Raw genomic sequence first — 25,177 nt, 5'->3', positions numbered from 1 at the left:
TACCTGGTAGCTGTCTTCAGGATATACTATGAGTGGTCGACAGCTCAACATTCCAAGAGCAACTAGCCTACCCCCCCGTCTCGGACTTGGCCACTAAATTGTCGATGGTATCACCGGGCGCCGTCCTCAACCTCCTCCTTCAACTCCTTGTCCTACGGCGGCGGCGGTCGAGGTTGCTGCTGCTGCCCGCCAGCAGTTTCGCGCGCTGCGCGCTGGTCTATCCCTCTCTCGGCCTATACGGGCGCTCGAACCGGCAATTCCCAGGGTCATAGCATTTGCTTATTGCTGCGTGAAGCAGTGAAAAACAGTGCTTGTGTGGTGAGGTTCATGAAGCGAGCGGTTCAGCCTCCACACTGCCACGCGCCTCCGGAGACGTGTGCCGCGTAACGACATGTGATTGGTCGATAACTTGCCGATTTTGGCAGTTGGCGGGGGCTGCGCCACCCCACCACCCAGCCACCATCCGTGACCCAGCCATCCATATCCGCTCACTCCGCAAGTCCGTCCACGCCGTCGCGGCGCGATCCTTGCACGTTCCAACTTGTGGCAGGGTTTATAAATGTAAAATATGGATCAGTCTGTTGCTCTACGGAGCACAAGTCAAATTTGAAACGATGTATGTTATTACCCCGCACGTCAGCAGTTCGAACCCCGTTAACATCCGCCAGACAGAGAAGATTAGGTATGTCTCCTTTGCCTTATTTCAATTGAAATAAAGCTAATAGCCATAAGCATGGCCCCTGCACGTAAATTTCGCCTTACTCTACACCGTTGTATAACAACTGACTGGTTCGCAGTAAGGATGACACGCATAATCAAAGTGAGCATACACATTTTTTTGGAGGTTGCGGACGACGAGGTGTGGCACAGCACTTTTTTGGGACTAGCGCCAACCGAGGGCCAACACCACAGAGGACCCCGCGCCCAGGTCCTCTGCCGTCATTCAACATCACCAAGACGATGCGACTATGCTCCTAACGCGACGCGATGCAGCCCTCGCGGTTGTGGCCGTGTTCGTGGCCTGGGGCCTTGCCGTGAGGTGGGTGCCCGCCTTGCGCTGGGTGGGATACGCATTTGTCGCGGGCATCCTTGTGGCCTTGGCTTGCCTGCTGGCGGTCTTGCTTTTGAGCTCGCGACGATTAGCTGAGCGAACACGGCGATCGAGAGGAGCATTGTTCACGGGCCACGTTTCCTGGAAGAAGGAGGTTGCGGCCCTGCGTCAGCGCCAGACCTACGACCGACCCCAGCTCTTCGAAGAATCGCCCAAGGTGACCAATAGTATCCAGCACGTCCTCGACCTCGTCACGCGTGACTTTATACAGAGCTGGTATGGACACATCAGTCCGAACCCAACGTTCCCGAACGAAGTCAACAAAGCGATTCGACACGCCCTGCTTAGCCTGCAAGCTTCGATCCGTGACAAGGACCTGGCCGAGCTGATCACGAGTTGTATCGTGCCGATCCTCACGACGCATTTCCGAGACTTCTACGATGCCGAGAAGGCGGTTCGAGGGCGCAAACTCAACAGATCGGTGACAGAGTCAGAAGAGCTGGACCTGGCAATTGCCTCAAAGTACAGGGATGGGAGGCTACACCCGGCGGCGTCCTTGTCATTCCCCGACACAAAGATGGTGCAGCAAGATCATCTAAGGACGCTCGTTGCAAAGGTTGTGCCAGGCATTCTTCCATACTACATGCTGTCTAGCCGGGCCGTGTTGACGCTGATACGGGAAATTGTGGGTTGCGCAGTTCTCTTCCCCGTCTTCCAGATGCTGTCCGACCCGGATACATGGAACCAGATTATGGAAAACTACGGTCGTTCCATGCTGCAGGATAGGTCTACTGTTCGGAAACTCAGGGCGGCGCTCGACCAACACGCATCGCCGAATCCAAAGGCGGGCAAGCAGGCGCTGGCCCCGCGCATCAATCCAGGGGACGGTGAACGCAAGTTTGAAAAGTTCATCCGCGCGATACGCAAGGTGAACAATCTTTCGGACGCACGCCGCTTCCGCAGCGAAGTGGCGAGTCAGCTGAAGAGAGATTCGTTGCAGGACAATCCGGACCCTGTCTATGTGCGTCGGCTGGAAATGGGGAAGCGACTTCTAGACCAAAAGGTCAATATTCTTGCGGCTGGAGGGGACAAGCGTACTGCGACCGCCATGGCGCCGGCCGTACCTACGACGTCGCGACTTCAAGATGCCTCGCTCGTTGAGCTTCTTCGGGACTCTTCTGGTCTGTCCTATTTCATGGAGTACATGGACCGGCAAGGCTTGATGTCATTGGTGCAATTCTGGCTCGTGGTCGACGGCTTTCGCAATCCGCTGGAGGACGAAGGCCACGATGACGAACAGCTGCCGCCGAACCTGCCCATGTGGACAGAGTCCGACCGGCTCGATTTGCAGCAAATCCAACAAGCTTATCTGTCCAAGCCAGAGCTCAAGGTTCCAGCGTCGTCCAAGCAGGAGGTGAAGGATTTCCTGCGGGCAGGCAAGGCCGCAACGCCGACCCAGTATCACCAGGCGCGACAAGCCATTCTGAAGGCGCAGACAGCTGTACTAGACGAGATGAAGAATCGATTTTTCCAAGCTTTCAAAAAGTCCGACTTGTTTTACAAGTGCCTCGCTGCGGAAGAGGCGGCGCAAGGCAAGTCTGCTGCGCCGGCACCAGCGCCTCCGGAGAACACGACGACTTCGTCTGCCCCGAGACCAGAGTACCGTGCTTCAGCATCATACCAAGCCAAGCCAAAGCCAATTTCGAGGCTGGCAGCTCCGCCAACCAACATGACACGACGCGCTGGATCGACGTCTGACCTGCGAGCGCTGAACGCGGGTGGCAGCGGGCCCGATGTGCCTGGTAGGAGGTCATTGGATGAGGGAGTTTCGACACCTCTGTTTGACGATGGTGACTTGGATCATGACGGCATGGCCGATTCTGTCGCGAGTCTGGAACAAGGCGGGCAGCAAGGACCAGATACTCAGGTCGTGCAGGCCATGGAAGAAGCTCTCAGTAACATCATGGGCGACGACAGGCCACAGACTGCCCAAGACCTGCGAGAGTCTCTGTTTGGCGCGGAGGTTGAGGATCAGAGATCGGCAGGCTTCTCCAATAACGACAACGACTCGCATCGCGGCTCAATCGATTCGGCCCAGCCTGTGCTCAGCGGTGGGAAAGAGGCTGACAAGCCTAGTCTATCTTCTCTCGGCCTCGTCAGTGCGGCGTCGCGGATTGGCGTATTTGTCGACGATGACCTTTTTGCGGACGAGGATAAGTACCTCCCGGCGGAAGATGATGGTGAAGAAGCAGCTGCGGGCGAAGATGAAGATGAGGTCCACGAGGCGGCGCCTGGGGATCTTGGTCTGGCGGAGGCCATTGCCGTTTTGACAGCTGATATCGACCGTCTGCAAACACAGGAAGCCATTGTGGAATCGTTGACGAGGAAGGCCGAGTTGACAAACAACACTGCCGAACTCCGCATCTTGAGGAAATCCAAGGCTAGTCTCCAACGAGAGATTCGGCGAAAGGAGCTCCAGCGTTCCCAGTACACAGTCCAAGAGAGTGACAACAGTTTGTACGGCCGATCGTCGATTAAAATCAACTCCATCCAGGTCGGCAAAGACGAGGAGGGGAGAGAATTCGCGCTCTACGTGATTGAAGTGCATCGGGATGCAGGGGAGCAGATGCCGGCAGCCTCGTGGGTTGTCACTCGACGATACAGCGAGTTCCATGAACTCCATCAGAAGCTGCGATCGCGGTATCCGTCGGTGCGCAACCTCGACTTCCCCAGACGCCGCGTGGTGATGAAGTTCCAGAGCGAGTTCTTGCGGAAGAGACGGCTGTCTCTGGAAAAGTTCATGCGAGAGCTGCTGCTTCTGCCCGACGTGTGCCGCAGCCGTGAGTTGAGAGCGTTCCTCTCACAGAGCCCGCTCGCTCAAGCGCAGGACATTATGGATCACGCAGACAAGAAGGACATGATGACACGATTTTATGACTCCGTCACGGACGGCGTGGAGGATATTCTTGGCAACATTCCCGTGCTGGACCAGATATCGGTGGCAGGCCAAAACCTCCTAGCCGCAGCTACGAGTCAACTGAACTCGATGCCAATCAATGTCCACGAGGAGACGTTCCCAGCAGCAGAGGCGGAGGCGGAGCTGAACGCATTCGAGAATAAAGAACTCGAGCCGTTTATCAAGCCGATCTGCGACATTTTCTTGGAGGTCTTTGAACTGAACAAGGGCAATAACTGGCTAAGAGGCCGTGCTGCCGTGGTGGTTCTCCAGCAGTTACTAGGTGGCACGATTGAGCGCAAGGTGCGTGACAATGTCAAGATGCTGGTGCACGAGGACAGCATCTTGCGCTACGTAGCCATGGTGCAAGAATCACTTTGGCCTGGCGGCGAGCTGAACCGAGAGCGCAAGCCACGCACAGCAGCGGAGAAGAAGAAGACGCGCACCGAGGCAAGCCTGATGCTCGCGACATTGGTGCCCGATCTGGCTGGCAACGTGGTGGGCAGGGTGAACGCACAGGTAGCCAGTCGGCGCATCTTTGCCACCTTGAACAACCCACGACTCAAGTAGGTCTCCAGTGTAGCATGTGTTGTGTGAGGGCTAACAGTTTCTAGTGCGCACTTGATGTTTACGATTCTAGACGAAGTGGTATCTGTGCTTTTCGGCCAGGGCAGCCAATAGGAGATAGCATGGAGTTAGGCGCATCAAATTAATAGATACCGTGATTATCCTGTCTGTAGGCTCGAACGAGGTTAGCATGTTGCACTTTAGAAGTGGCCGTAATGTGTTCCCATAAGTCGATCAATCTGATGATGATGCAGTGATGCAGCTACGTGTCCCAATTTCTGAAATCCGGGGGCGCTCAAATTATTATGTCAGCAACGCGCGCAAACACGGCACGGCACAACTGACCTTCTCCTCACCTTGTGATCGAGTGTTGCGCTCCGCCATCACCTCAGCAACATCCCCAATCCGAGTCCGTTCCCAATCCATCTCAACCGGCCATTATCATCTTCCACTCCAAGGCCCGGTGTTCTCTTCTGCGCTCGAACAAAAGGAGTCCTCCCACCGGATTTTCTCCCTCCCTCTGGCTTCCCCCAGGTCGCGCGAGCAATCGTGCTCCGTTCCCAACGGTCACCATGACCGAAGTTTCGGCCACCCGCCTGTATCTAGGCAATCTCCCACGCGAAGGTCCATACGCCATCTCTCCTAGTCTTCCTGTTCGCTCTGGCTACTGCATCGAGGGACCATCAACTGACGCGGATTTCTTGCATACGAATAGCTACAAAGACTGATATCGAGACGCATTTTGCGACCCATGGCACCGGAGAGATTACGGAGATCAAGCTCATGAATGGCTTCGGCTTCATCGAGTACAAGGATCCCATGGATGCGCGCGATGTCGTTCCAGGTAATTACGCACCGCACGATGAGCGACGCTGGATTCTCCTGCTAACGTTGTCTTCCCAGCCTTCCGTACGTGATGCGACCGTCAATCCCGGTGCCCTGGACTCCCCCGCTAATATTGGCAAGATGGATCGGATCTCATGGGCTCGCGACTCACCGTGCAATTCGCTCGAGGCAGCCGCCAGCGCGAAGGTCCCGGCCCCGGCGGCCCTGGTGAATATGGAGCTCGTGAGCGCGGTCCGCCCCGCCCTCGGAGAACGCCTCACCGCATGCAACTCACTGGTCTTCCCGCAGAGACCAGCTGGCAGGTCTGTTCCCTTTTTCTTCCCCCGGATGCCCGGACCGTCGTCACCGGACAGTGACTTATTTGGATTGCTGGACAGGACCTTAAGGACTTTGCCCGTCAATCCAGTCTCGACGTTGTGTACTCGGAGACGCCGCGTGATGGCAGCGGCAAAGGGTAAGACGCTCATCGCTGCTCGAGCAAACGCCTTGCTGACAATCTAGGTTTGTCGAGTTTGAATCCGCCGCTGACTTGAGGACCGCCGTGGAGAAACTGGACGGCACCGAGTTCAAGGGAAGCCGAGTCACATGCATTGCCGACGTAGGTTCTCTGCCTGTCATCCGGTACATTGTTGGTTCTGACCATATCCAGACGCAGCCAGACTTTCCACCCCCCCGAGGCAGGTCTCGCTCTCCAGGTGGCTTCCGTGGCCGTGGTCGATACGGTGCTCCTCCCATGGATGACTACGACCGCCGGGGTCCCCCTCGTCGCGACGGACCGCCGTACGGCTACCGTGACCGCAGCCCTCGCCGCGACTATTACGATGACCGTGGCGGTCGGGGCGGCTACCGCTCGCCCCCTCGTGGACCTTTGGACGACTACCCTCCCCCAGGACCTCCTCGCGGTCGCTACGACGACCCTTATCGCCGGGACTACGGACCGCCTCCTGACCCTTATGGTGCGCCTCGGCCATATGATCGCCCTCCGCCACCCAGGGACTTCCCTCCGCGAGATGCACCGGGAGGTGGCTATCCGCCTAGGGATGCGCCGTACCCACCTCGCGACTATGAACGCGGTGGTCGCTACTGGTAAATACATCTCTTTGCTCTCTGCACTCTGCATTTGTGTGTTGTATTTGAGATCTATGCTGCGCCCTTTGGCGGAACCGTCCTTGACTGGAGGTACTAGATTGTTACCAACCAAGCAGACGAATACGCCTACGAGTCCGAACCACCGCATGAGAAAAGTGTACAATGAACAGGAAGTGAACGCGTGGCAAGTTTTATGGAATCTGGGTCGACGTGAGAAACATGGGATGGGGCTTTCACACGTGGCAAGTACCAACGATTCTTCTTCTTTAATGGTGGGTATGTGCGATACGAGGGCTGCTGGCCTTGAGATGTCTGAGCTGGGCGATATAGCCGCAGAAGACCTGGAGGGCTCAGTGTTGTAAGACTATGCAGACCTGACTTGCTGCCCACGTCCCCCTTTTTTTTTCCTTTTTTTTTTTTTTTCAATTTCGCACCAACTTCAATAGAAATGTGTTGTTTTTCTTACAAAACACTGAATTGTGACGCTTCTACTGCAAAGGTGCATGAGATATGATATAGAAATACTTGGTATACACATCCGATCCTCAGGCCGTCTTCTTCCACTGGTTGTAGACGCCAATCAAACTGCTGACGGTGCCGGCCAGACCAACGACACCGTCGTCAAAGTTGACCCAGGCAAGGGCTGAAAGAGGAACAGTCAGATCGCAGAGATCCGAAGTGAGCTGCATCTTGCTCACGGCGCGTTCCCTGCGCAGTCTCATTAGTATCACGCCTCGACGTACAAGACAGGATCACTTACACTGTGATGCGCTTGCTCTCGACGACGCCTTCGCCGTCCTTCTTGTCCACCTTTGCTTCGCGCTGCTTCAGTTTCCAGAGAGTGTAGACCTGGGCGACGACGCTGAAGGTCAGACCCATGGCCCAGAACCGATATGCCTCAGTCTGCAGCCTCTTTGCGCCCTCCCACTTGCGGATGCCGGCCGCATCCAGCACGGTGCCGGCGTCAAAGGTCAGGTAGCCGGCGTAGCCCAGCTGTCGTCCCACGGTCGTGTAGCGCAGCACGGGGTCCATGCTCTTGGCGTCAGTCGCGGTGGCGGCGGCCTTGAGGTGCTCAATGTTCTTGCCGATGCGGAGGAACTTGCGGACCAGGCCAAACTGCTTCTTGGTGGCGGCCCATGGCGCGATGGCGGCCGGCGTGGCGTTTGTGCGGAGGAGGTACCACGCGTAGAAGCGAGCAAAGTACTGGATCGTCCGGAGGAGCTTGTCGCGGCCGAGTGTCGTGGAGAGGAACTTGAGGTAGTGCGCCACCGAAGGGTGATAGACGAGCGTGTCGGCGACCATGGTCAATATCAGTGATCAATCTGTCGATGAGGGTCCAAAGGGAAAAAGCCGACGCGATGGGGATGGGATGAGCCCGTTGCGACGATGGATGATGATGGTGGTTGCCCCAGATGAGCAGCGTTCCCAAATCTGGGGAGCAATTCGGACTCACATGCCGAGGTATTTGATGACCCCACAGGCGAGGATAAGCACCTCAGTGATGGAGGGCGTCGCCGAACATTGCCAGCCGTGGCAGTGCCTCCCGGCGGGACGGCCGACGACGGCGCACGTGAACTGTGTTCGCCTGAGGCAGCAAATGCCAGCCACAGCCAACATTAGCCACACGGGAAAACTGAGAACCGCCTCGAGGCTCAGACGTCGGATCAGTCAAGAGTCTGGGCTCCACGAAGATGCATCTCGCTATTGCATAGCCGAGCTAGACGGATGTGGAGAAGAATCCAATCGTACCCCGAATTCCCATCGAGGCCGCCCCAAAGGTCGCGTTGTAGCTTGTCGAGGGAGGACGAGCCCTTCCGCCGACCCGGGATATTCTCTTGCCCACCCGACAATTGGGTGCCAATGGCAGCTTCTCCGATGACAATGGGCGATGATAACCGCCAGATGTGTCACGATGCAGTCAAAAGGCGTCTTTCGGGGCGCGCATCTGGAGACAACAGGCGTGGGGTGCCCCTGATCCTCCCGGAGAGCAAGCAGAGGGTGATGATGCTCGGGGTAGACGCCGCGAGATGTGCCCATTGATTAAAACACTACCGGCCCGCCAGTCGTCATGGCTGATTCTTCTCCATCTTTCGGTTCATTCTTTATAAATACGGCTCGAAGCCTCTGCAATCATTACTCTGGATTCCGTCTCGTGACAGCTAAACTACCCCGCGTGCCCCTCATCGTGATTCTTTCGCGCCCTCGATTTCATCATAAGCCAGCCGACTCAACCCACACGAAGTTGACCAAGAACAACTCCGTTGCGATTTCTCCAAAGCCTCTCTCGCAGACACACAAGACAAAAACAAATTACCAGCACAATGTCAAACGGCATGGGCGAGACCGAAAAGGTCAACACCCACATCATCACCCTGACTCGCTTCTTGACCGAAGAGCAAGCCAAGTTTCCCGAGGCTACTGGTGACTTCACGTGAGCCTGGTTTCCCCCCCCCCCCCCCGGTGAGAAGCAACTCAACTAACAACCCGCAAGGCTCCTCTGCCACGCTCTGCAGTTCGCTTTCAAGTCAATTGCGTACTACATCCGCCGCGCGACCCTCGTCAATCTCACTGGCCTCGCAGGTTCCTCCAACATCACGGGCGATGACCAGAAGAAGCTCGACGTCATCTCCAATGACCTCTTCATCGAGGCCATGCGCTCCTGCGGCAAGGTCGCCCTCCTCGTCTCCGAAGAGGAGGACGAGGTGATCTTCTTCAGCGACGCCAAGGGCGCCCGCTACGCCGTGGCCTGTGACCCCATAGACGGCTCCTCCAACCTGGACGCCGGTGTCTCCGTCGGCACCATCTTCGGTATCCACAAGCTCCCCGAGGGCAGCACCGGCACCAAGGAGGACATCCTCAAGCCCGGCGCCGAGCTCCTCGCCTCCGGCTTCACCATGTACGGCGCCTCGACCCAGCTCGTCCTTACCATGAAGGGCGCCACTGTCAACGGCTTCACCCTCGACAACGGCGTCGGCGAGTTCATCCTCACACACCCGGACATGCGCCTGCCCCGCTCGCGGGCCATCTACTCCGTCAACGAGGGCAACTCGCTGTACTGGAACGACCAGACCAACAACTACTTCAACTCCCTCAAGCAGGCCCAGGCCGACGGCAAGCCCTACAGCTCGCGCTACATCGGTTCCATGGTGGCCGATGCCTACCGAACCCTCTTGTACGGCGGTGTCTTTGCCTATCCCGCCGACAAGAAGAGCCCCAAGGGCAAGTTGCGTATTCTGTACGAGTGCGCGCCCATGGCCCAAGTGTTTGAGAATGGTGAGTTCTTCTTTCTCCGAGTGTTTTGAAAATCATCTGACCGTGTTGCAGCTGGTGGCCAAGCCGTCGACAGCCAGATGAGGAGGATGCTGGATGTGGCCCCTGAACACATCCACGACCGCGCCGGCATTTTCATGGGCAGCTGGGACGAGATGGAAAAGGTCAAGGGCTTCTTCAAATAAATACTCAGGACGCCAAATAGTAAAATTCAAGCACGGAGGACTGCTTCATAAAATCACAATGTCGGTCAATGTCCCACGGTTCTTCATGGCAGCAAAACCACCAGGCCATTGCCCACATGTACTTGCCAGCTTCCTGTCACTAAAAGGGACTCGTCCTTCACGACCTTTCATCTCACCCAAATGGCAGTATACACTTCAAATGAATCATAATAGCTCTTTCATCCACACTACTCATTCACCACGGCGGATCCTCCAGGCGCCGGAACAGCGCGACGAACTTCTCGCCTTGGTTCCGCGTAACCTTTTTCCCCTCCTCCGTTTCCGTCATCATGACCTTTGTGCACTCATCCGCCTCTTGTTCTTCTTTGCTCAACCGCTCGAATGACGGATGTGCATCCAGATGCTCCACCATCCACTCGTGCAACGACTTGACGTCTGTAATTGTATAGACGATACCTCCCGGGCGGAGCGCGTACGCATACTCCGAGTTGAGCGTCGTCGAGACGATGCGCGCCTTGTGTTTGCGGGCCTTGAAGTGCGGGTCGGGGAAGCAGATGAAGATCTTGCTGAGTTGACCCTTGCGGAAAAAGTTGGGGAGGAACTTCATGGTGTTGGCACGGAGACAGGCGGCGTTCTGGTAGGGACCTCCAGGGTTTTGGGTACGCAAAGCCCATATTTTCTCCTGAACGTAGGCGGTGACCTGAGACCGAATTTCGAGACCTAGAATATCGTTCAGTTTTTGAGCGCTTAACAGGACGCCAAGGTTCACCTTACCCAGCATGAGTTTATCTGGCAGAAGAGGCGATAGCGCCATCAAGAGCCCTCCAAAGCCGCACCCAATGTCCACCACTTCGACATCCTTGGTCAACCGCTTCGGGCTCACGTCATCCGAGGACGAGTCTTGTACGTAGTTTGGGAAGAAAGTTGACCAGTCCATCGCATCCGGTGAGGCTGGGCTTTTAACAGTTAGTCATAGCCCTGACAAGTCTTGGCACGTGAGACTCACTAGGTGAGGGTGTGATCTGAGAAGGGATTCGCATGCGCTCGCTGTCGATAGAAGCGTTTCCGTGGAAGCTGGGCAAGGCCATCCTGGGCTTTCGACTTTTGGTACTGCGCGCGATGCGCTTTCTTCTTGCCTTCGGTGACCATATTTGCTGCTGCAACAGGATCGTTCGCTGTCTCCGTGCTCAATTTTGGGTGGGAGCCTCACGAGAAAGTTTGGTGATGGTGACTTTCATAATGAGACGAATGGGGAAGGCGGTGAACACTTGTCTGGCGAGCGGCAGATACGCTGTGTGGTGCGCGGCCGTCGTCAGGTACGGCCAACCCGAGGCAGGCCCCGACGATCCGGCTGGGCCATCTTCGATGATGGACCCTGCATTTCCCATCATCAACAACATTCCCATCCATGGTCCCGAACCAGCATCCCACATTCTCACCATGGCAGGCTCCACAGATGATGCGGCATGGACTATGGAAAAGTTATCGATACCAAGCTACCAAATCTTCGTTCGCTACATCTGTTTCGCATGTGTAAGTAATTTGGCCAAGCCCCCTGGTTCGCGCTCGGCGCTTTGCTAACTCGCCCGCACAGGCTGGCATCGGCCTTCTCTTCATCCTCCCGTTCCTCTTCCTGATCGTTCTCGACATTGTGCTCTGGATATTGCGGACTTGCTTCAATAGCAAAAGGCACAGGCCGAAGGAATACCAATCCGACGAAAGACTTCCAGATGGAGCCATAACCACGGCTGTCGACGACAGCAAAAGACACCATCGGTCGAACATGCACTGAAAATTATTGGCGAGCATCAATCACTTTTATTTTCAATAGTCGAAACTACGAAATCTGCCTCAACACCTTGAGAAGGTCGCCAGTCACGCCCATGGCCGTCACATCACCACCGGCACCTGCACCCTGGACGATGAGAGGGTTCGACCCGTACCTCTCGGTGTAAAAGTTGATAATATTGTCGCTTCCCTGCAGGGCAGCAATGGGGTGCGATGCATCAAACTTCTCCAGACCGACCTTGACACTCTTGCTGGCGACATCGATGCTGCCGACAAAGCGAACGACCTTGCCTGCCCTCTCGGCCTCGGCCTTGACCTCCTCCATCTGCGAATCGAACTCGGGCAGCTTCTCCAAGAACTCGTCGCCGCTGCTGCAGGACTCGAGCGCCTTGGGGATCAGGCTCTGGACAGGGAAACTTTCGGGCGACTCGACGGGGATGCCGGCAATACGGGCAAGGATGGTCAGCTTGCGGGCGACATCAAGACCGTTAAGGTCATCGCGGGGGTCGGGCTCAGTGTATCCCAGGCTCTGGGCCTTCTTGACCTCGGCAGACCACTTGCCGCCTTGGCCGGCGACGGGGGCGAAGGAATTGAAGAGGAAGGACATGGTACCGCTGAAGACACCTTCAATCTTGGTGACCTTGTCGCCAGTGTCAATGAGCTCGTTCAGGGTGGAGATGACGGGCAACCCAGCACCGACGGACGACTCGTGGTAGACCTTGGCACCGGACGAAGAAGCGGCCGAGAAGATGTCCTGCCACAGCTTGTACGACCCAGAGAAGGCCTTCTTGTTGGGAGTCACGACGGAGATACCCTTGCTCAAGAAGGATGGGTAGAGGGCAGCAACATCTTGCGAGCTTGTGTTGTCGACGAGGACGACCGGGTGAGGCGAGCCGGAGAGGTAATCGACGGTCGCAGGCAGGGCGTGGGGAGCCTTGGAAGAAGAAGCGAGGGAGTCAATGGCACTGCCGACATCAATGGGCGCAAAGTTTTCGTTGTACAGTGCCTTGCGGCTCGTAGCGATGTAGACGAGGTTCAGCTTGGGCGAAGGCTTGCGAGCAGCCAGGCCTTGAAGCTGCGACAGGAAGCACTTGCCGACGCCGCCGGCGCCTAGAATAGAGTTAGAATGGCAGAAGGCACATAGAGAGTGTTAAACAGCTCACCAATAACAGCAATATTAACTTGGCTAGCTGGAGACATGTTTGTGGTTGCTTGGGTGGACTGTAGAGTGGTGCAGTGAATGAGGGACAAAATCGAGGGTCCGATGGCGGGACAGTTGATGTTGGTGAAGGCGTGCCTGCCCCACGTCACTGCACATTCACGTCGTTGACCTTGTCACAATATCGATGCCGAATTTTGAACTTTTAAGTGGTCGATTGATATTTCCAGTCTAAAGAGGGTATTTAAATGCATCTAGAGCAAGCTGTGTTTTAGAACCATCTCGTTGTTCTAATTGTCCGCAGCAAATTGGGCCGCTCCGGATTTCGGCACGTAGCACTACGACGCTTACCCTATATCTTCTGTAAATTGCTAATGACGTTCTAGCAATATCGTTTCATGTTCGCCATCCATCACTCACAGCAAAGACAATCTTCAAGAAAATCAAGACCCTCTACATGGATGACGTTGTGGCCTCTCGTGGCATCTGGGAGCAACCGTGGCCTAATCAAGGCACTCTAAACCAGACCAGTTGACTCACCACACTTTCTGGAAGTTCACGCCACCAACAGTTCACCGACACATTTCCACATCTACAAGCAACATCATGCCACAAGACCCGAATCTTTACGGCCAACGGCCGCCGAAGAAGCAGAAACGCGACACGAATCTCACATCGTCTCTGGACTTCACAGCGCAGCTCAGCTCGCTCATGTCCAAGGGCTCATCCTCACAACCACCGGTGGGACGCTCAAGACCATCGCGGGAGCCCAAGGACGGCGTCTTCCGTAACAAAGCAAAGACTCAACAAGACGATGAGGAGAGAGACAACAAGCTGGTCATCAAACATGTCGCCGGCACAGAAGACGAAGCACAGGAACGCGCACGCGCGAAGCGCATCATGGAGACCAAGGCGCGTCTGTATGCCGCAATGAAAAGAGGTGACTACGTTACCAAGGAGAATGAGGCAGCACCTCTTGTCGATTTCGATCGCAAATGGGCCGATGAAGTCGAAGGCAAAGACGACCATGCGACCAGTTCTGACGATGGGGACGAAGGAGACGACGGGAGAGGCGACGAGATGGTGGAACACGAGGACGAATTCGGGCGCGTACGACACGTGAAGCAATCCGAAAAGGAGCGTCTCGAAAGGAGGGCGAAGCGCGGGCTGCTCGGCGCCGAGGAGCTGGAGCGCATGTCAGCCAGGCCTAGCGCACCGAGCAAACTGATCCACGGCGACGCGGTCCAATCCATGGCTTTCAATCCCGAGGATGCAGACAAGATGGAGGCCCTCGCACGGAAGCGAGACCGAAGCGCAACGCCGCCCGAGCTGAAACACTACGACGCCGACTGGGAAATTCGCACAAAGGGCACGGGATTCTACAAGTTCAGCAAGGATGAGGAGACAAGGGCCAAGGAGATGCAGAATCTAGAGGAGGAGCGGAACCAGACAGAGAAGCTCCGCAAGGAGCGGGGGGAACAGAAAGAGGCACGGCGCAAGGAGATTGAGCAGCGACGGAAGGACATGGCCGCGCGAAGGGCGCAAAAGCAGGCGGACAGTTTTCTGGACGGTTTGGGCGGTTGATTGCGATTCATCGGCTCGAGGCAACGCCATCATCCTGCACAGCAGCAGAACTCCGCCTCATCAGGCGACACGGATTGTTGTGCCGTTTCCGACGTCAACAAATGGATACCTGGTCCCGCTTCGCGTTTCGATGCCACCAATTCGTCGCTGCGTGACTTTTTGGCCGCTTCAGCCTTCAGCTAGCTTCGCATTCGTATGGCGCTTGCACAAGCATGTCGCGCCCCGCGGAAGGCTCCCACCTGCTCAACAGCGATGATGAGTCTTCGTTCGGCTCAGCTCGTGGCGGATGATGCTGCTTATGCAATCAGCGACACCAAACAAAAGTGGGCGTAGCCAATCGACGATGGCTTCAACAAGTCGGAATCTTAGAATGCGAGGCACATCCCCAGGCTTCCCATGTCTGGGAATCTCAATACACGCACTGACCAATCACAAGCTGCAGGGCCTGCATTGGTGCGGGGCGGCAGGGTGTGACTCACACGGTCGGCCGGGGCTTGATCCAAAGGGCGCAGAGGATTGACAAGTCGTCCCTAACACCTTTGTAGTACAAACTGCAGCCCAGCAGATGGCAGGCACATGCCGCCCTGCAGGCCTCGCCGACAGGGCAAGGGCGCGCAAAGAGCACCGCTGCCTCGGAAATCTGGCTTAAAAATCCAAATGCCCTCCCACCAGCACCGTTTCGCCTCTCCTTTCTTCCGACTTTTTCTCCAACCCAAAACATTATCACCACAGACTTCAAGATATTACCAGTGCCACAGGCGACCTTCAAGATGCGATAAATCATTCCCCTCCCAACCGCCACTATTCCGTCTTCAAAGATATCCAATACAAACATCCCCACTCCATGCTCCCCAAATCACCATTCGGTCGATTTGAACTATAGGACTACGGCATCGCAAGCTTCGCGCAACAGTTCCCTCATCACCGCCACCATTTCAGGCTTAGACTTTCCAGTCTTCACCACGGATCCTCAGTCATCATGGCTTCCCCAACCATCTTCCAACCCGCCGGACCCAACCGAGCACCAGTCGCAACAAGAACCACAACAGGACTTTGTCTTGTTCGACAGCCCGCAACCGCGTCAAGGCCCTAGCCGATCTACCAACCTTTACAGCCAACGCCGAGTCTCTCAGATTATTAAGGCTTCAGGAAAGCAATCGTCTACTTCCCCCAACGTAAATCGCTCCGGTCAACAACAATTCTTCGCGTCTTCCGCACCCTCGTCTCCCGCCACGCTGAATCACTCATCTCGACCCAACAGACCCCCCGTGCCACTTTTCCATCAGAGCACTGGTAGCGTCCCAACTGCCAAGATGATGAACGCAGCAGGTTTGTCTTCCAGCCCAGAATCGCCGGGGAACATGAGCTCACACATATCAGACGTCGATTTGGGCGAGTACGTCCCGTTCGAGGGCGAAGGCCACACGGCCTTCTCCTCACCGGCGATGCGCACCTCGTTCGATTTCTCTGGCAGCGTTTCCAGCTCCGCCTCGAACTTGGGTACCGTCTCTCCCCATGACCTTCTCGTCAACGAGCCCTTCATGTCCGCTCCCAACTCGTCAGCTCTGACAGCGCTGACGTCGCCATCCATCAACGAGTCTCCCGATTTTGACCCGTACGATGTATCGCCTCACTTTGGCAGCGCGGATTTCGATGGTCCTCCCGCCGATGCTTGGTACTCCTTGTTCCCCACGGAGGCCCCTCTGGCCGACGCGCAACCGCAGCTGCAACAGCAGTCTCAGCAGCAGCCGGCTAGCGTTGACAACTCTCCTGCTCAGCAGTCGGATGACCTCAGCTCGTCTGAGCGTCCTCTGACTGGCACCCGGCGGAAGTCGGATCAGTCCCCGCCTTCGTCCACTCGTCACTCGTCTGTCTCGGGCGTCAACTCGCGCAAGCGAGATAAGCCCCTGCCCCCTATCATCATTGATGATCCCAATGACACAACTGCAATGAAGCGTGCGCGAAACACGCTTGCTGCCCGCAAGTCAAGGGAACGCAAGGCGCAGCGACTGGACGAGCTTGAGGCGCAGATTGCCAAGCTTGAGCAGGAGCGTGACCACTGGAAGAACATTGCTTTGTCCAAGTGAAAAAAACAAAAGGAGAAAAGAATGGTCCATCGGGATTGAAAGAAAAGTTGTTGCTTTTGTCCATTGTTTTCCTACTTCTGTTGTTTCTTACCATGTTGTCACTGCAGGATCTGTGGTGTCTGAGCTGTGCCAGACAGCTTTTATTAGTGTTTAGGGATACCATTGAATTTTAATACTTGACCCCGCTTTGCCTGTGCTCTACGTGTAGCGTTGTGACATTGCTGAAAATGCCCAAAGTACCTCTGGCACATTTAAGATTGATGTGCCTGGGTGAGAGGTTCTTTAGGTGTACATGATTGCTCCTGAAAACATTTACGTCTAGGGTGAGAGAGCCCAGGAGCGCTGGGCAGTAGCCTGCCCAGATATCGAGGCTCCTTGGGGAGATGCTATATATCATGAACATCGTATTGTGGTATCTCAAAACAATCCTATCGCTCGCTATTTGAAAGAGATCATTATCGTGAAAAGGAAAACAGTCAGCCGCCTAGCTAAAGGTGCCCGGGTCCGCCCCAAAGTACCCCTTTTCCGGCAACGCCGTCTTGTGTCGACACAAGCCCGGTTCGGCCTCGCATCCTTGGGCAATCACTGTATTGCCCCACCAGACAATGGCCACGTCGCTGAAGGAAATACTGAAGAACTGGATGAGGGCGCTGATGGCGATGCCAGCTGAGAAGGCGGCGGAGAGAACAAAGTTGTACTACCAAATGATCAGCATCTGCATCTTGGAAAGTGGAGTGGGGTGAGGGCAACATACCTTGGACCACAGAGACAGGTAGCGGCCCTTGATATAGAGCCACGAGAAGGCGGCGACCGGTACGGCGGGCCAGATATATGTCAAGTTGTAGGGAGCCCAGAGGATGCCGCCGTAGGTGAGGAGGACGGGATGGATCGTGCGCAGGGAGTTGTTCTTGGGCCACCTGCGCGCGAGGAGGTAGCAGACGACGACGAGGGCGGCGCCAAAGGGGAAGCCGACGAGGGTAGGGCTATACAGACCGCCGACGCCCCAGAGCTTCTTGGGACCGACGGTGCCCCAGAGGACGGCGGAGGTGAAGAAGGAGTTGACGCTGGGGCAGGTGAAGCGGAAGGGGGCGTCGGGGGTGCAGATGTTGGGCAGGTGGATCTGGTACTGCAGGATGGCGACGCAGACAAAGGTCGAGACGAGGGTGGGGACGATCTGCGCGCAAAAGGTCATGCGCGGCGGGATCTTGAGGTAGTGCGCGAGCTTGAGGTCGTTGGAGAAGTGGAGGGCGTGGCTGCAGGTGATGTAGCCGTACGCCTTGAAGAAACACATGGCGAGGGCGTTGCCCTCGACCCACGAGCCGCCGATAAACTCGGCGAGGACGTTGAGGGAGACCTCGACGCCGGTCATGGCGTAGATGATGCCAATGGGCACGACAAAGATGAGGGCCAGCGCGATGCCGAAGAAGACGGTGCCGACGGAGGTGTTGGTCGGCCAGCAGCCGATGGCCACGCAGCCGAAGACGGTGGAGAGGAGCAGGACGATGAGGTACCACCACTCGGGCACCTCCCGGTAGGATTTCATCAGGCGGTTGTGCACGTCGAGCACGCGGCCCTTTTCGACGATGCCCTTCTTAGAGGGGAGGAAGCTGTTGTAGAGGTCTTTGAAGCCCATGGCCATCTCGTGGCGGTGGTAAAGGATGCCGTAGACGACTGTCGCGCTGTAGACGGCGAAGAAGGCGAGGTAGGTCATCATGCTGCCGGCGGTGATGTGGGGGATGGAGTAGGCCTGGTAGGCTTCCTCGTCAATGATGCCCCTGGCGTCGAGGATGCGGGTGACGTTGTAGGGCATGCCTGTGTTGTCATACGGCAGGTTGACGTTGATGGGGAGAAAGGCCATGTTGAAGGCGTTGCCGTAGTACAGGGCGAGGATGATGAAAAAGGAGACAAACGCGCCGATGAACATGTTCAGGGTGGTGAAGAAGGGGACCATCAAGGGGTCGACCCAAAAGACGAAGCGATTCCAGTCAAACGTGGGGAAGGGGTTCAAGCCCAGACCTTGCTGGCTGCCGGTGATAATGTTGAGGTCGACGTTGTTGGGTGCGATCCAGGTCATCCAGCTGAAGATGCTGAGCGCGCTGAAGAGAACGTTGGGGAGCCAGAAGTAGGCGAACATGAGGGCGAAGGCGATGGCGAAGAACTTGATGCGCGACGCTCGCCAGATCCTGCCAAAGGGGCCCAAGGCCCCGGGGTTGCCCTCGCCATGGAAGGCCGTGTTGAGCGCAATGGTGACCAGCGACGAGGGCCAGACACAGAACGACGGGTAGACCAGGAACCGGCGGCAGAGACCGGCCAGGCCGTACCCGATGAAATTGGTGCTCAGCGCGATGAGCAGCTGGTAGGGGAAGCTCAAGGCCCATTTCTGACCAAAGTAGAGGTACTGCGTCCAGACAATGTGGTTGGTATAAGGGCTGTTCTTGGCGATGCTGGCCATGAGGGTGACCAGCATGTGCTCCTTGCGGTTAAAGGGGCCCGGGTTCAGGCTATGCCGGACGCCAAAGAGAGTAAAGCCCACGTCAGGCAGGATCTTCTCCAGGAGTTTGCCGAGAGGATACGCCAGCAGCTGCGGCACGTTGGACGTGACAGTGATAGCAGGCTGTCGGATCTCAAAGAAGCCATTGATGAAGGCGATGCAGGCCGAGAAGAAGATGCCAATGACCCAGGCGCGGATGGTCGAGACGGGCATGCCTGGGTCGTCATGGTTTGGCACGACGGAGCGTACTTCGGCGTACGGCGAGTTGTTGGTGATGAGGGCCGCCTCCACCTTGATCTCGCTGATGAGCGCTTCGTACTTGTCGGGGTTGGCAAAGACCTCATCGTTCCCGAGGAAGTCTTCAATCTTGTCGAGGACTGAGGTTGGGAAGTTGGGATCACGCTTGTGCAGTTTGTGCACGTTGAGCATGAGCTGTGTCGTGAGTGAGTGACAGTGGACTGGGAGGATGATATGTCCCGGACCGTCTTACCTCGCGCACCTCGTCTAGCGAGAAGGTCGATGCCAAGTCCTTGGCCTCGAGCAAGTCGTCTTCCGTGACGACTAGGTCACTCTGCACGGCTTGGCGGCCCTCGCCCTCCACAAACTCTCCGTTGAAGGCATCTGGCTCTGTGCTGGATCGGTCATATAAGCTGTTGCTGTTGTTGTTGCTGCTGGTGTCCAGCCGCACCGGGCTGTGCTTTTCTGCTTCGAGGGCACCCATTGTGGCCACGGACGTTTGAAAGTGGCCGATGATTTCAGTAAGAATGAATACAAGCTAGAAGTCTATGGACTGACAACGAGCATTGCGAGCCGCGGCGTGAACAGAAAGAAGGCGGAGGCCAAGATGCCAATCGCCTGGGAGCGCTACGTATATGAACCTGTCCAACTCCTGGTCTAGGATCGACAGTATCAGACTTTGGGATGCTCGATATGCAGTCATGAGGAGCACCGTGACGATTGTCGACATTGCTGGCTCTCCAATCCTTTGCCACCATCTACCAGTCCATTTTCAGGGTCTGGGGAGATAGATGGCTGTCACTGTTGCGTCTAGCGACGGAGGGTAGCGGGCGTGATCGGCGCCGGAGCCCGTGGTTCAGGTACGTATCCTAACGGCGTCCGTCTCCCGGGGAAGATAATAGTAAAGCCGTGGCTTGCAGTGTTCATACATACATGTACCCAAATTCCTGCGGACTGCGGAATGAGTCTGAAGTGCATATGGGAGCGAAGACGTCTACCGCCGGCCCCCCACGCGTCATTGGCGATGTTCATTCGCATGTCCTGGGAGCAAACTTGAATACGTCTGCGCGTACCTGGAAAGACGCCATAATATTGTTAACCTATTGACGACTGGGTTCCAATCCTGGGGTATCTAATTGAGTCCTTGGCAGGGGTTGTGTTTCGGACGAGAGAGACGTAGCATGTCGCCATGCCATGACATATATCTCGCAACGAGCTGCGGATGGGAAGAGACTCTGTCGTGGTGCGCCCGTCATGATGCCAGGATGCTACGGCGGTGGACAGTCAGGCCAGCCACACGCTCGTGATGCTTGTCACCACATCAAAGGGCAGTGTTCCGCAGCGAGACGTATCAGCACGCGCGAGCGGTTCTTCAAAGTGTCTCTGCAGATGGATCTCCTGACGATCGAGCCCCATGGGTGCTTACCAACCCCGCCGTCTGTGCACGCATCCTGAATCCTACGCGGTCGCGTGTAGGCATACGCATGTCGATCAGGGTCACGGATGGCGGCAGAGCACTCTTACAGCCTATAAATAGTACGCAAAGAAGACCCAGACCCAGACCCAGACCCAGGGACGATAAACGGAATGACGATGGGCTAGACACACAGAGGCTTGACTTGGAGTGTTCGCGAGGCGTCTGATACCCGCAATCGGGACAACAGAAGAGCATGGTGTTGTGAAACCTGATGTGGGTAATAATAAGGGTAGCATTTACGGAGTACAGGGGAAGTCGATCCATCCAGCGAAAGCCGGGCGGGGTCCTCAGTAGTCAGCTTGGTCAGTCCATTTGTTACCTCAACAAAGCCATGCTGACTGCGTCGTCGTCTGACAGCATCTAATAAGATACGGTGTACACGTGAATTTTCTAATTAGCCGTTCAAGTATTATAGTGTGCCTGCCAGCATCGTGTTCTTGACACCCACCGCCAACATCCGCAATGACGACCCAACCTGCGCCGACGCGCATCGCTATGCGCGATGAACTATACAACCAGTACTCGTTCATCCAGAACGCAGCCATGAGGGCTGGGCTGAACCTCATCCCCGATTTCAGCCACAGTAAGCGAAGCAACTCCATGACCTGCCTGCGCATATGAGCCTGAGATCGCCAAGAACAGGAACTGGCGGCCATCGACTATGGGTGCTCCCAAGGCAGCAATTCGTACGTCTCGATACGACCTTGTCTTCAGAGCACAAACTACTAAGACCTGGATAGAGTCGAGCCGATGCAGAAGACCATCTCGACACTGCCACAGGGCGCCTCCGCTCATCTCGTCTTTCAAGACACACCGTACAACGACTTTGCCAGCTTGAACAGAACCGTGGACGAGCACTTTTCGCCTGAAAAGGCTCCAAAGGACGTCCTCGTCACGCTGCACATAGTGCCCGTCAGCTTCTACCGCCAGGTCATGCCCACAGCCTTCGCTGACATTGGCTTCTCCTGGTCATCGCTCAACTATCTCGAGTTCCCACTCAACGTACAGCTGGACGCGACCATGTCCCCCCAAGACATTGCCACCGCCCGCCACGACGCCGTCGCCGGGGCGGGCGCAGCGGACCTTGTCAAGCTCCTGCGGCTGCGCGCCCGTGAGATCAAGGCCGGTGGTTATTTCGTCGCCGCCATTGGCGGCCAGAAGCCCGAGGCTGGGAGCGACACGCTCGAGCCGTCGGACCCGGGCGTGCAGCCCATGCAGGCTGGGCTGATGAAGATGGTTGCGCTGGGCAAGCTGACTATGCCGGAGCTCATGCAGACCGTATTGTTTCCCTCTCATGATCGCACGGTAGAGGAGGTCAAGGCTGGGCTGGACGCCGTGTCCGACCTGTGGCATGTCGAGCACGTGGAACCCAAGCTCATCGTTCACCCCGCGTACGAGACGTACCAGGCGTCGGACAAGAGCCCCGAGGCATTGAGGAAGTACGCAAGCGACTGCATGGTGAACATGGTCTCCTCGTCGGGCTGGTTCTGGGTGGACGCGATGAAGGGGAGTAGGGGTCCAGAGTGGGATGGCGGTGATGCGTTCCTGGACGAACTGACAAAGTACATGATCGATGCGTTTGTCGAGAAGTGTCCGGATCTCAAGTTCCAAATCTGGTACAGTTACATTAGATTGAAGAGGACGGATGTAGCAGCGTAGGAGGAACGGCGTGCGAAAGCTACTTTGCCTTTGCCCTTGTCCTTCCTTGCCTTCCATTCGGGACGCTAGATGAAACAACGAAAACCGTCTTCCCTGACAATCCAATGAACGACCCCGCAATCCGCCAGCTGACATGTCCGCCCTAGGGCGTCCGATACATGATTGACAAGGTCGATCATGCGCGCGCCCGCCCCTCCTCCCCCTCCTCATCCTCCTCCTCCTCCGCCTGACGACAGGCGGAACAAGGCTACCAACGCCCGCTACGCCTCAACGAGCCGCCGCTAGCCGCCAAACTACGTAAAGAACCACTATTTCATACGTAAAAAAGGCCGACTATTAAACATGTCCTTGGCAGAATAGGATCTGAGCGTTCCAATGCACATGGACGGATAGCATGACACAAGTAGTCAATAGCCAGCGGCTCTCCAGCTCCGGTGATCTCCAGTCATCTTCCCCATTCACCAGACTTTGTGGGGTGACGTCGACGTGCGAGACACCTCTTCCTCTCTCCTCTCGATGAACCCGTAAGAAGCAGGACGACGACGACACAATGGGTCTCCGCGCCAGCAAGATAGCAGCACCGCAGCCCGAGGGCGCGCCTCGCTTCTGGTACCGCGACAACTTCTTCGTCACGACGGACAAGTCGTATCTTCGAGCCGACGATGTGAACAAGGTCTTTGCCTCCGATCTCATGTGGTGGAACGAGGCCATCGAGCCAGCACAGATGGACAAGATGCTCAAGAACTGCTTGACGCTCAGCATCTGGTGGGTGCCAGAAACAGCAGAAGACATGCAAAGTAAGTCCGGCCTCGGCCGCCGCCCACCACGCAAAAAAACAAAAAAAAAATAAGCTAACCATGTCCCCAGAACACGGGCCCCCTCGACGAAAAGCAGGCAAGGATTTGAAGTTTGCTGGCTTCGCGCGCCTCGTCACCGACTATGTCAGCTTCGCGTACCTGACCGACGTCTTCATTCTGCCCGACTTTCAGCGCAGGGGTCTCGCCTCGTGGATGATGCGCAGCGTCAAGGAGATGGTAGATGAGTGGCCGGATCTGCGGGGCCTGATGCTCATGACCCACGACCAGCCCGCGGCCGACATGTACAAGAAGACGCTGGGGGCCGTCGATTTCGAAAAGGGGCCGTCGGCGGGGCTGACAATGTTGGAAATGGCGGGGCGCGCCGAAAAGGGCCTCCCTGAGGATCATTGATCAGGGGGGCTATGGACTGGCTGTTTTGGTACGTGGATTCTTCACCGCGAGAGACCGGCCGCGCGCATCTCAATGGCGCGTTTGTACGGAGGCGCAATGGGTGGCTGGACGGGGTCTAGAGAGACGTAGTCGTCTGGTAGTTGGTAGGAGGCGTCCGAATCGAACGCCGACAAGTCCCCACAGGCGACAAAGGGAGCAATCCACCGGACGTGCTTCTGTTCCTGCCATGTATCCTCCGTCTCGTCGTACACCTTCAACTCGGGTACCTGGTCGCCGGCGGTGGAGAAGGCCGGCGGCTCCAGGGAGCTCCAGGAGGCCCTCGCTGGGTCTTGCATGAGCACGTCCGCGACGATGGGCTTCTGCATCGCCCGCTGCGCGACCATGCGGTCCAGCCTGTCCCCGACGCCGAGGGGCTCGTTCAGGCTGGCGCGGAAGCCTGGCGGTGGCCTAAAGTTCAGGCACACAATGAAAGCCTCCACGCTGCTGGCGCGACTGCTCCTCGGCTTGGCCACGACGACCCGCTCGAAGAAGATCTTGAGCTGCGCGTAGAGGACGTCGACGTTGCGGCCGCGGAAGATTTTGGCGACAAACTTGCCGCCGGGCTTCAAGACACAGAGCGCGAGGTTCAGCGCAGCGAACAGCAACTGGGACTGTACGTAGATGTCGAGGTCGTGGAGGCCGGTCACGTCAGGCGCGCCGTCGCTGATGACGAGGTCGACGGGTTGGGAGGCCTGGTTGTTGCCATTGAGGGCCGCCGCATCGTACTCGGGGTCAAGAGCGGACAGCAGGAGCGGGACGGTGGCGGGATGGGTAATGTCCGCCCGTAGTGTCGTGATGCCAGCCAGCGGAGAGATGGGCTGCAGATCAATGGAGACAATCTTGACGTCCTTTCTTGGTTTCGACTCGGTGACCTGCTGCGCCAATTCGGCCTCCAGCTGCGCTCGCTGCTGCTCGGCGGTCTGTGCAGGGAGAACCCCGAGCATCTGCTGCCTGAACTTGGCCTCGCGGTCCTGCCATGCGGCCCGGCCAAACGTCTCGCCCTTGATCAGAACGCGCGACAGGACTTGGGACCAGGAGCCCGGGGCGGCGCAGAGGTCGACGACGCGCGAGACGTTGGCGAAGAGGTCGAATTCTTCGTCCAGCTGCAGGAGCTTGAAGGCGCTTCGGGCGCGCCACCCTTGCTCTTTGGCGAGCCGGTAGTACGCGTCGCGCTTGTCTTTGGAGGATTTGCCCATGGCGCGTGGTTGGATCAATGCTCAAATGCCTTTTGAGAATTTCGCTGCCCCGCGAGGGGGAGTTTTGGTGGGATCTTCACTTGGTGTAGGAGTGGCAGCAGATGCTTAGTCACGATGGCGGTGTCGGTGCAGGGTAGGCGGGATTCTCAGCTAACAGAGGATCTTTGGTCAACTGACTGACTGACGGATCTTCTTCACCATCCATCATCTTCATCTTGTTCTTCGCCATATAGTCTAGTTTCAGCCAAACTGTTTGGCGACAATGTTTGACTTCGTTGCCACTTTTTC

The 25,177-nt window shown here is 56.7% G+C and overlaps 13 protein-coding genes across 13 annotated transcripts; 8 read left to right on the top strand and 5 right to left on the bottom strand.

The window, feature by feature from the left end:
- Window positions 1-614: 614 nt before the first annotated feature.
- Window positions 615-4,577, top strand: J7T54_005256 (Sorting nexin-like protein; the record flags this gene model as incomplete). Its single annotated transcript, XM_051508689.1, has 3 exons — window positions 615-682; window positions 798-820; window positions 994-4,577. The coding sequence occupies 3 exons, from the start codon at window positions 615-617 to the stop codon at window positions 4,575-4,577; spliced, it is 3,675 nt and encodes a 1,224-aa protein (XP_051360298.1).
- A 569-nt stretch (window positions 4,578-5,146) lies between these two features.
- Window positions 5,147-6,510, top strand: J7T54_005255 (uncharacterized protein; the record flags this gene model as incomplete). Its single annotated transcript, XM_051508688.1, has 7 exons — window positions 5,147-5,198; window positions 5,290-5,418; window positions 5,478-5,483; window positions 5,541-5,722; window positions 5,798-5,874; window positions 5,922-6,018; window positions 6,070-6,510. The coding sequence occupies 7 exons, from the start codon at window positions 5,147-5,149 to the stop codon at window positions 6,508-6,510; spliced, it is 984 nt and encodes a 327-aa protein (XP_051360297.1).
- A 544-nt stretch (window positions 6,511-7,054) lies between these two features.
- On the bottom strand, window positions 7,055-7,811 carry J7T54_005254 (Peroxisomal membrane protein PMP30A-like protein; the record flags this gene model as incomplete). The annotated part of the gene is made up of 2 exons (XM_051508687.1): window positions 7,055-7,217; window positions 7,270-7,811. The coding sequence occupies 2 exons, from the start codon at window positions 7,809-7,811 to the stop codon at window positions 7,055-7,057; spliced, it is 705 nt and encodes a 234-aa protein (XP_051360296.1).
- A 1,019-nt stretch (window positions 7,812-8,830) lies between these two features.
- Window positions 8,831-9,964, top strand: J7T54_005253 (putative fructose-1-6-bisphosphatase; the record flags this gene model as incomplete). The annotated part of the gene is made up of 3 exons (XM_051508686.1): window positions 8,831-8,940; window positions 9,001-9,782; window positions 9,834-9,964. The coding sequence occupies 3 exons, from the start codon at window positions 8,831-8,833 to the stop codon at window positions 9,962-9,964; spliced, it is 1,023 nt and encodes a 340-aa protein (XP_051360295.1).
- A 235-nt stretch (window positions 9,965-10,199) lies between these two features.
- On the bottom strand, window positions 10,200-11,113 carry J7T54_005252 (uncharacterized protein; the record flags this gene model as incomplete). Its single annotated transcript, XM_051508684.1, has 3 exons — window positions 10,200-10,684; window positions 10,739-10,920; window positions 10,971-11,113. The coding sequence occupies 3 exons, from the start codon at window positions 11,111-11,113 to the stop codon at window positions 10,200-10,202; spliced, it is 810 nt and encodes a 269-aa protein (XP_051360294.1).
- A 99-nt stretch (window positions 11,114-11,212) lies between these two features.
- On the top strand, window positions 11,213-11,756 carry J7T54_005251 (uncharacterized protein; the record flags this gene model as incomplete). The annotated part of the gene is made up of 2 exons (XM_051508683.1): window positions 11,213-11,497; window positions 11,559-11,756. The coding sequence occupies 2 exons, from the start codon at window positions 11,213-11,215 to the stop codon at window positions 11,754-11,756; spliced, it is 483 nt and encodes a 160-aa protein (XP_051360293.1).
- Window positions 11,757-11,801: 45 nt separating this feature from the next.
- J7T54_005250 (Homoserine dehydrogenase-like protein) lies at window positions 11,802-12,952 on the bottom strand (the record flags this gene model as incomplete). Its single annotated transcript, XM_051508682.1, has 2 exons — window positions 11,802-12,862; window positions 12,916-12,952. 2 exons carry the CDS (start codon window positions 12,950-12,952, stop codon window positions 11,802-11,804), a joined length of 1,098 nt encoding a protein of 365 aa, XP_051360292.1.
- A 565-nt stretch (window positions 12,953-13,517) lies between these two features.
- Window positions 13,518-14,495, top strand: J7T54_005249 (uncharacterized protein; the record flags this gene model as incomplete). The annotated part of the gene is made up of 1 exon (XM_051508681.1): window positions 13,518-14,495. The coding sequence occupies one exon, from the start codon at window positions 13,518-13,520 to the stop codon at window positions 14,493-14,495; it is 978 nt and encodes a 325-aa protein (XP_051360291.1).
- Window positions 14,496-15,856: 1,361 nt separating this feature from the next.
- Window positions 15,857-16,582, top strand: J7T54_005248 (basic-leucine zipper (bZIP) transcription factor; the record flags this gene model as incomplete). Its single annotated transcript, XM_051508680.1, has 1 exon — window positions 15,857-16,582. One exon carries the CDS (start codon window positions 15,857-15,859, stop codon window positions 16,580-16,582), a length of 726 nt encoding a protein of 241 aa, XP_051360290.1.
- A 484-nt stretch (window positions 16,583-17,066) lies between these two features.
- On the bottom strand, window positions 17,067-19,794 carry J7T54_005247 (uncharacterized protein; the record flags this gene model as incomplete). Its single annotated transcript, XM_051508679.1, has 3 exons — window positions 17,067-17,279; window positions 17,337-19,505; window positions 19,564-19,794. 3 exons carry the CDS (start codon window positions 19,792-19,794, stop codon window positions 17,067-17,069), a joined length of 2,613 nt encoding a protein of 870 aa, XP_051360289.1.
- Window positions 19,795-21,249: 1,455 nt separating this feature from the next.
- On the top strand, window positions 21,250-22,731 carry J7T54_005246 (uncharacterized protein; the record flags this gene model as incomplete). Its single annotated transcript, XM_051508678.1, has 4 exons — window positions 21,250-21,370; window positions 21,425-21,473; window positions 21,528-22,403; window positions 22,617-22,731. The coding sequence occupies 4 exons, from the start codon at window positions 21,250-21,252 to the stop codon at window positions 22,729-22,731; spliced, it is 1,161 nt and encodes a 386-aa protein (XP_051360288.1).
- Window positions 22,732-22,996: 265 nt separating this feature from the next.
- Window positions 22,997-23,654, top strand: J7T54_005245 (uncharacterized protein; the record flags this gene model as incomplete). Its single annotated transcript, XM_051508677.1, has 2 exons — window positions 22,997-23,243; window positions 23,314-23,654. 2 exons carry the CDS (start codon window positions 22,997-22,999, stop codon window positions 23,652-23,654), a joined length of 588 nt encoding a protein of 195 aa, XP_051360287.1.
- A 41-nt stretch (window positions 23,655-23,695) lies between these two features.
- On the bottom strand, window positions 23,696-24,889 carry J7T54_005244 (uncharacterized protein; the record flags this gene model as incomplete). Its single annotated transcript, XM_051508676.1, has 1 exon — window positions 23,696-24,889. The coding sequence occupies one exon, from the start codon at window positions 24,887-24,889 to the stop codon at window positions 23,696-23,698; it is 1,194 nt and encodes a 397-aa protein (XP_051360286.1).
- Between the last annotated feature and the right edge of the window lie 288 nt (window positions 24,890-25,177).

Source organism: Emericellopsis cladophorae (assembly GCF_022114955.1).
Source record: "Emericellopsis cladophorae strain MUM 19.33 chromosome Unknown NODE_47_length_183754_cov_115_773156, whole genome shotgun sequence".
Lineage (NCBI taxonomy): Eukaryota > Fungi > Ascomycota > Sordariomycetes > Hypocreales > Bionectriaceae > Emericellopsis > Emericellopsis cladophorae.
Note: the sequence above shows the minus strand (reverse complement) of the source record. Positions and strands in the feature narration are given on the sequence as shown.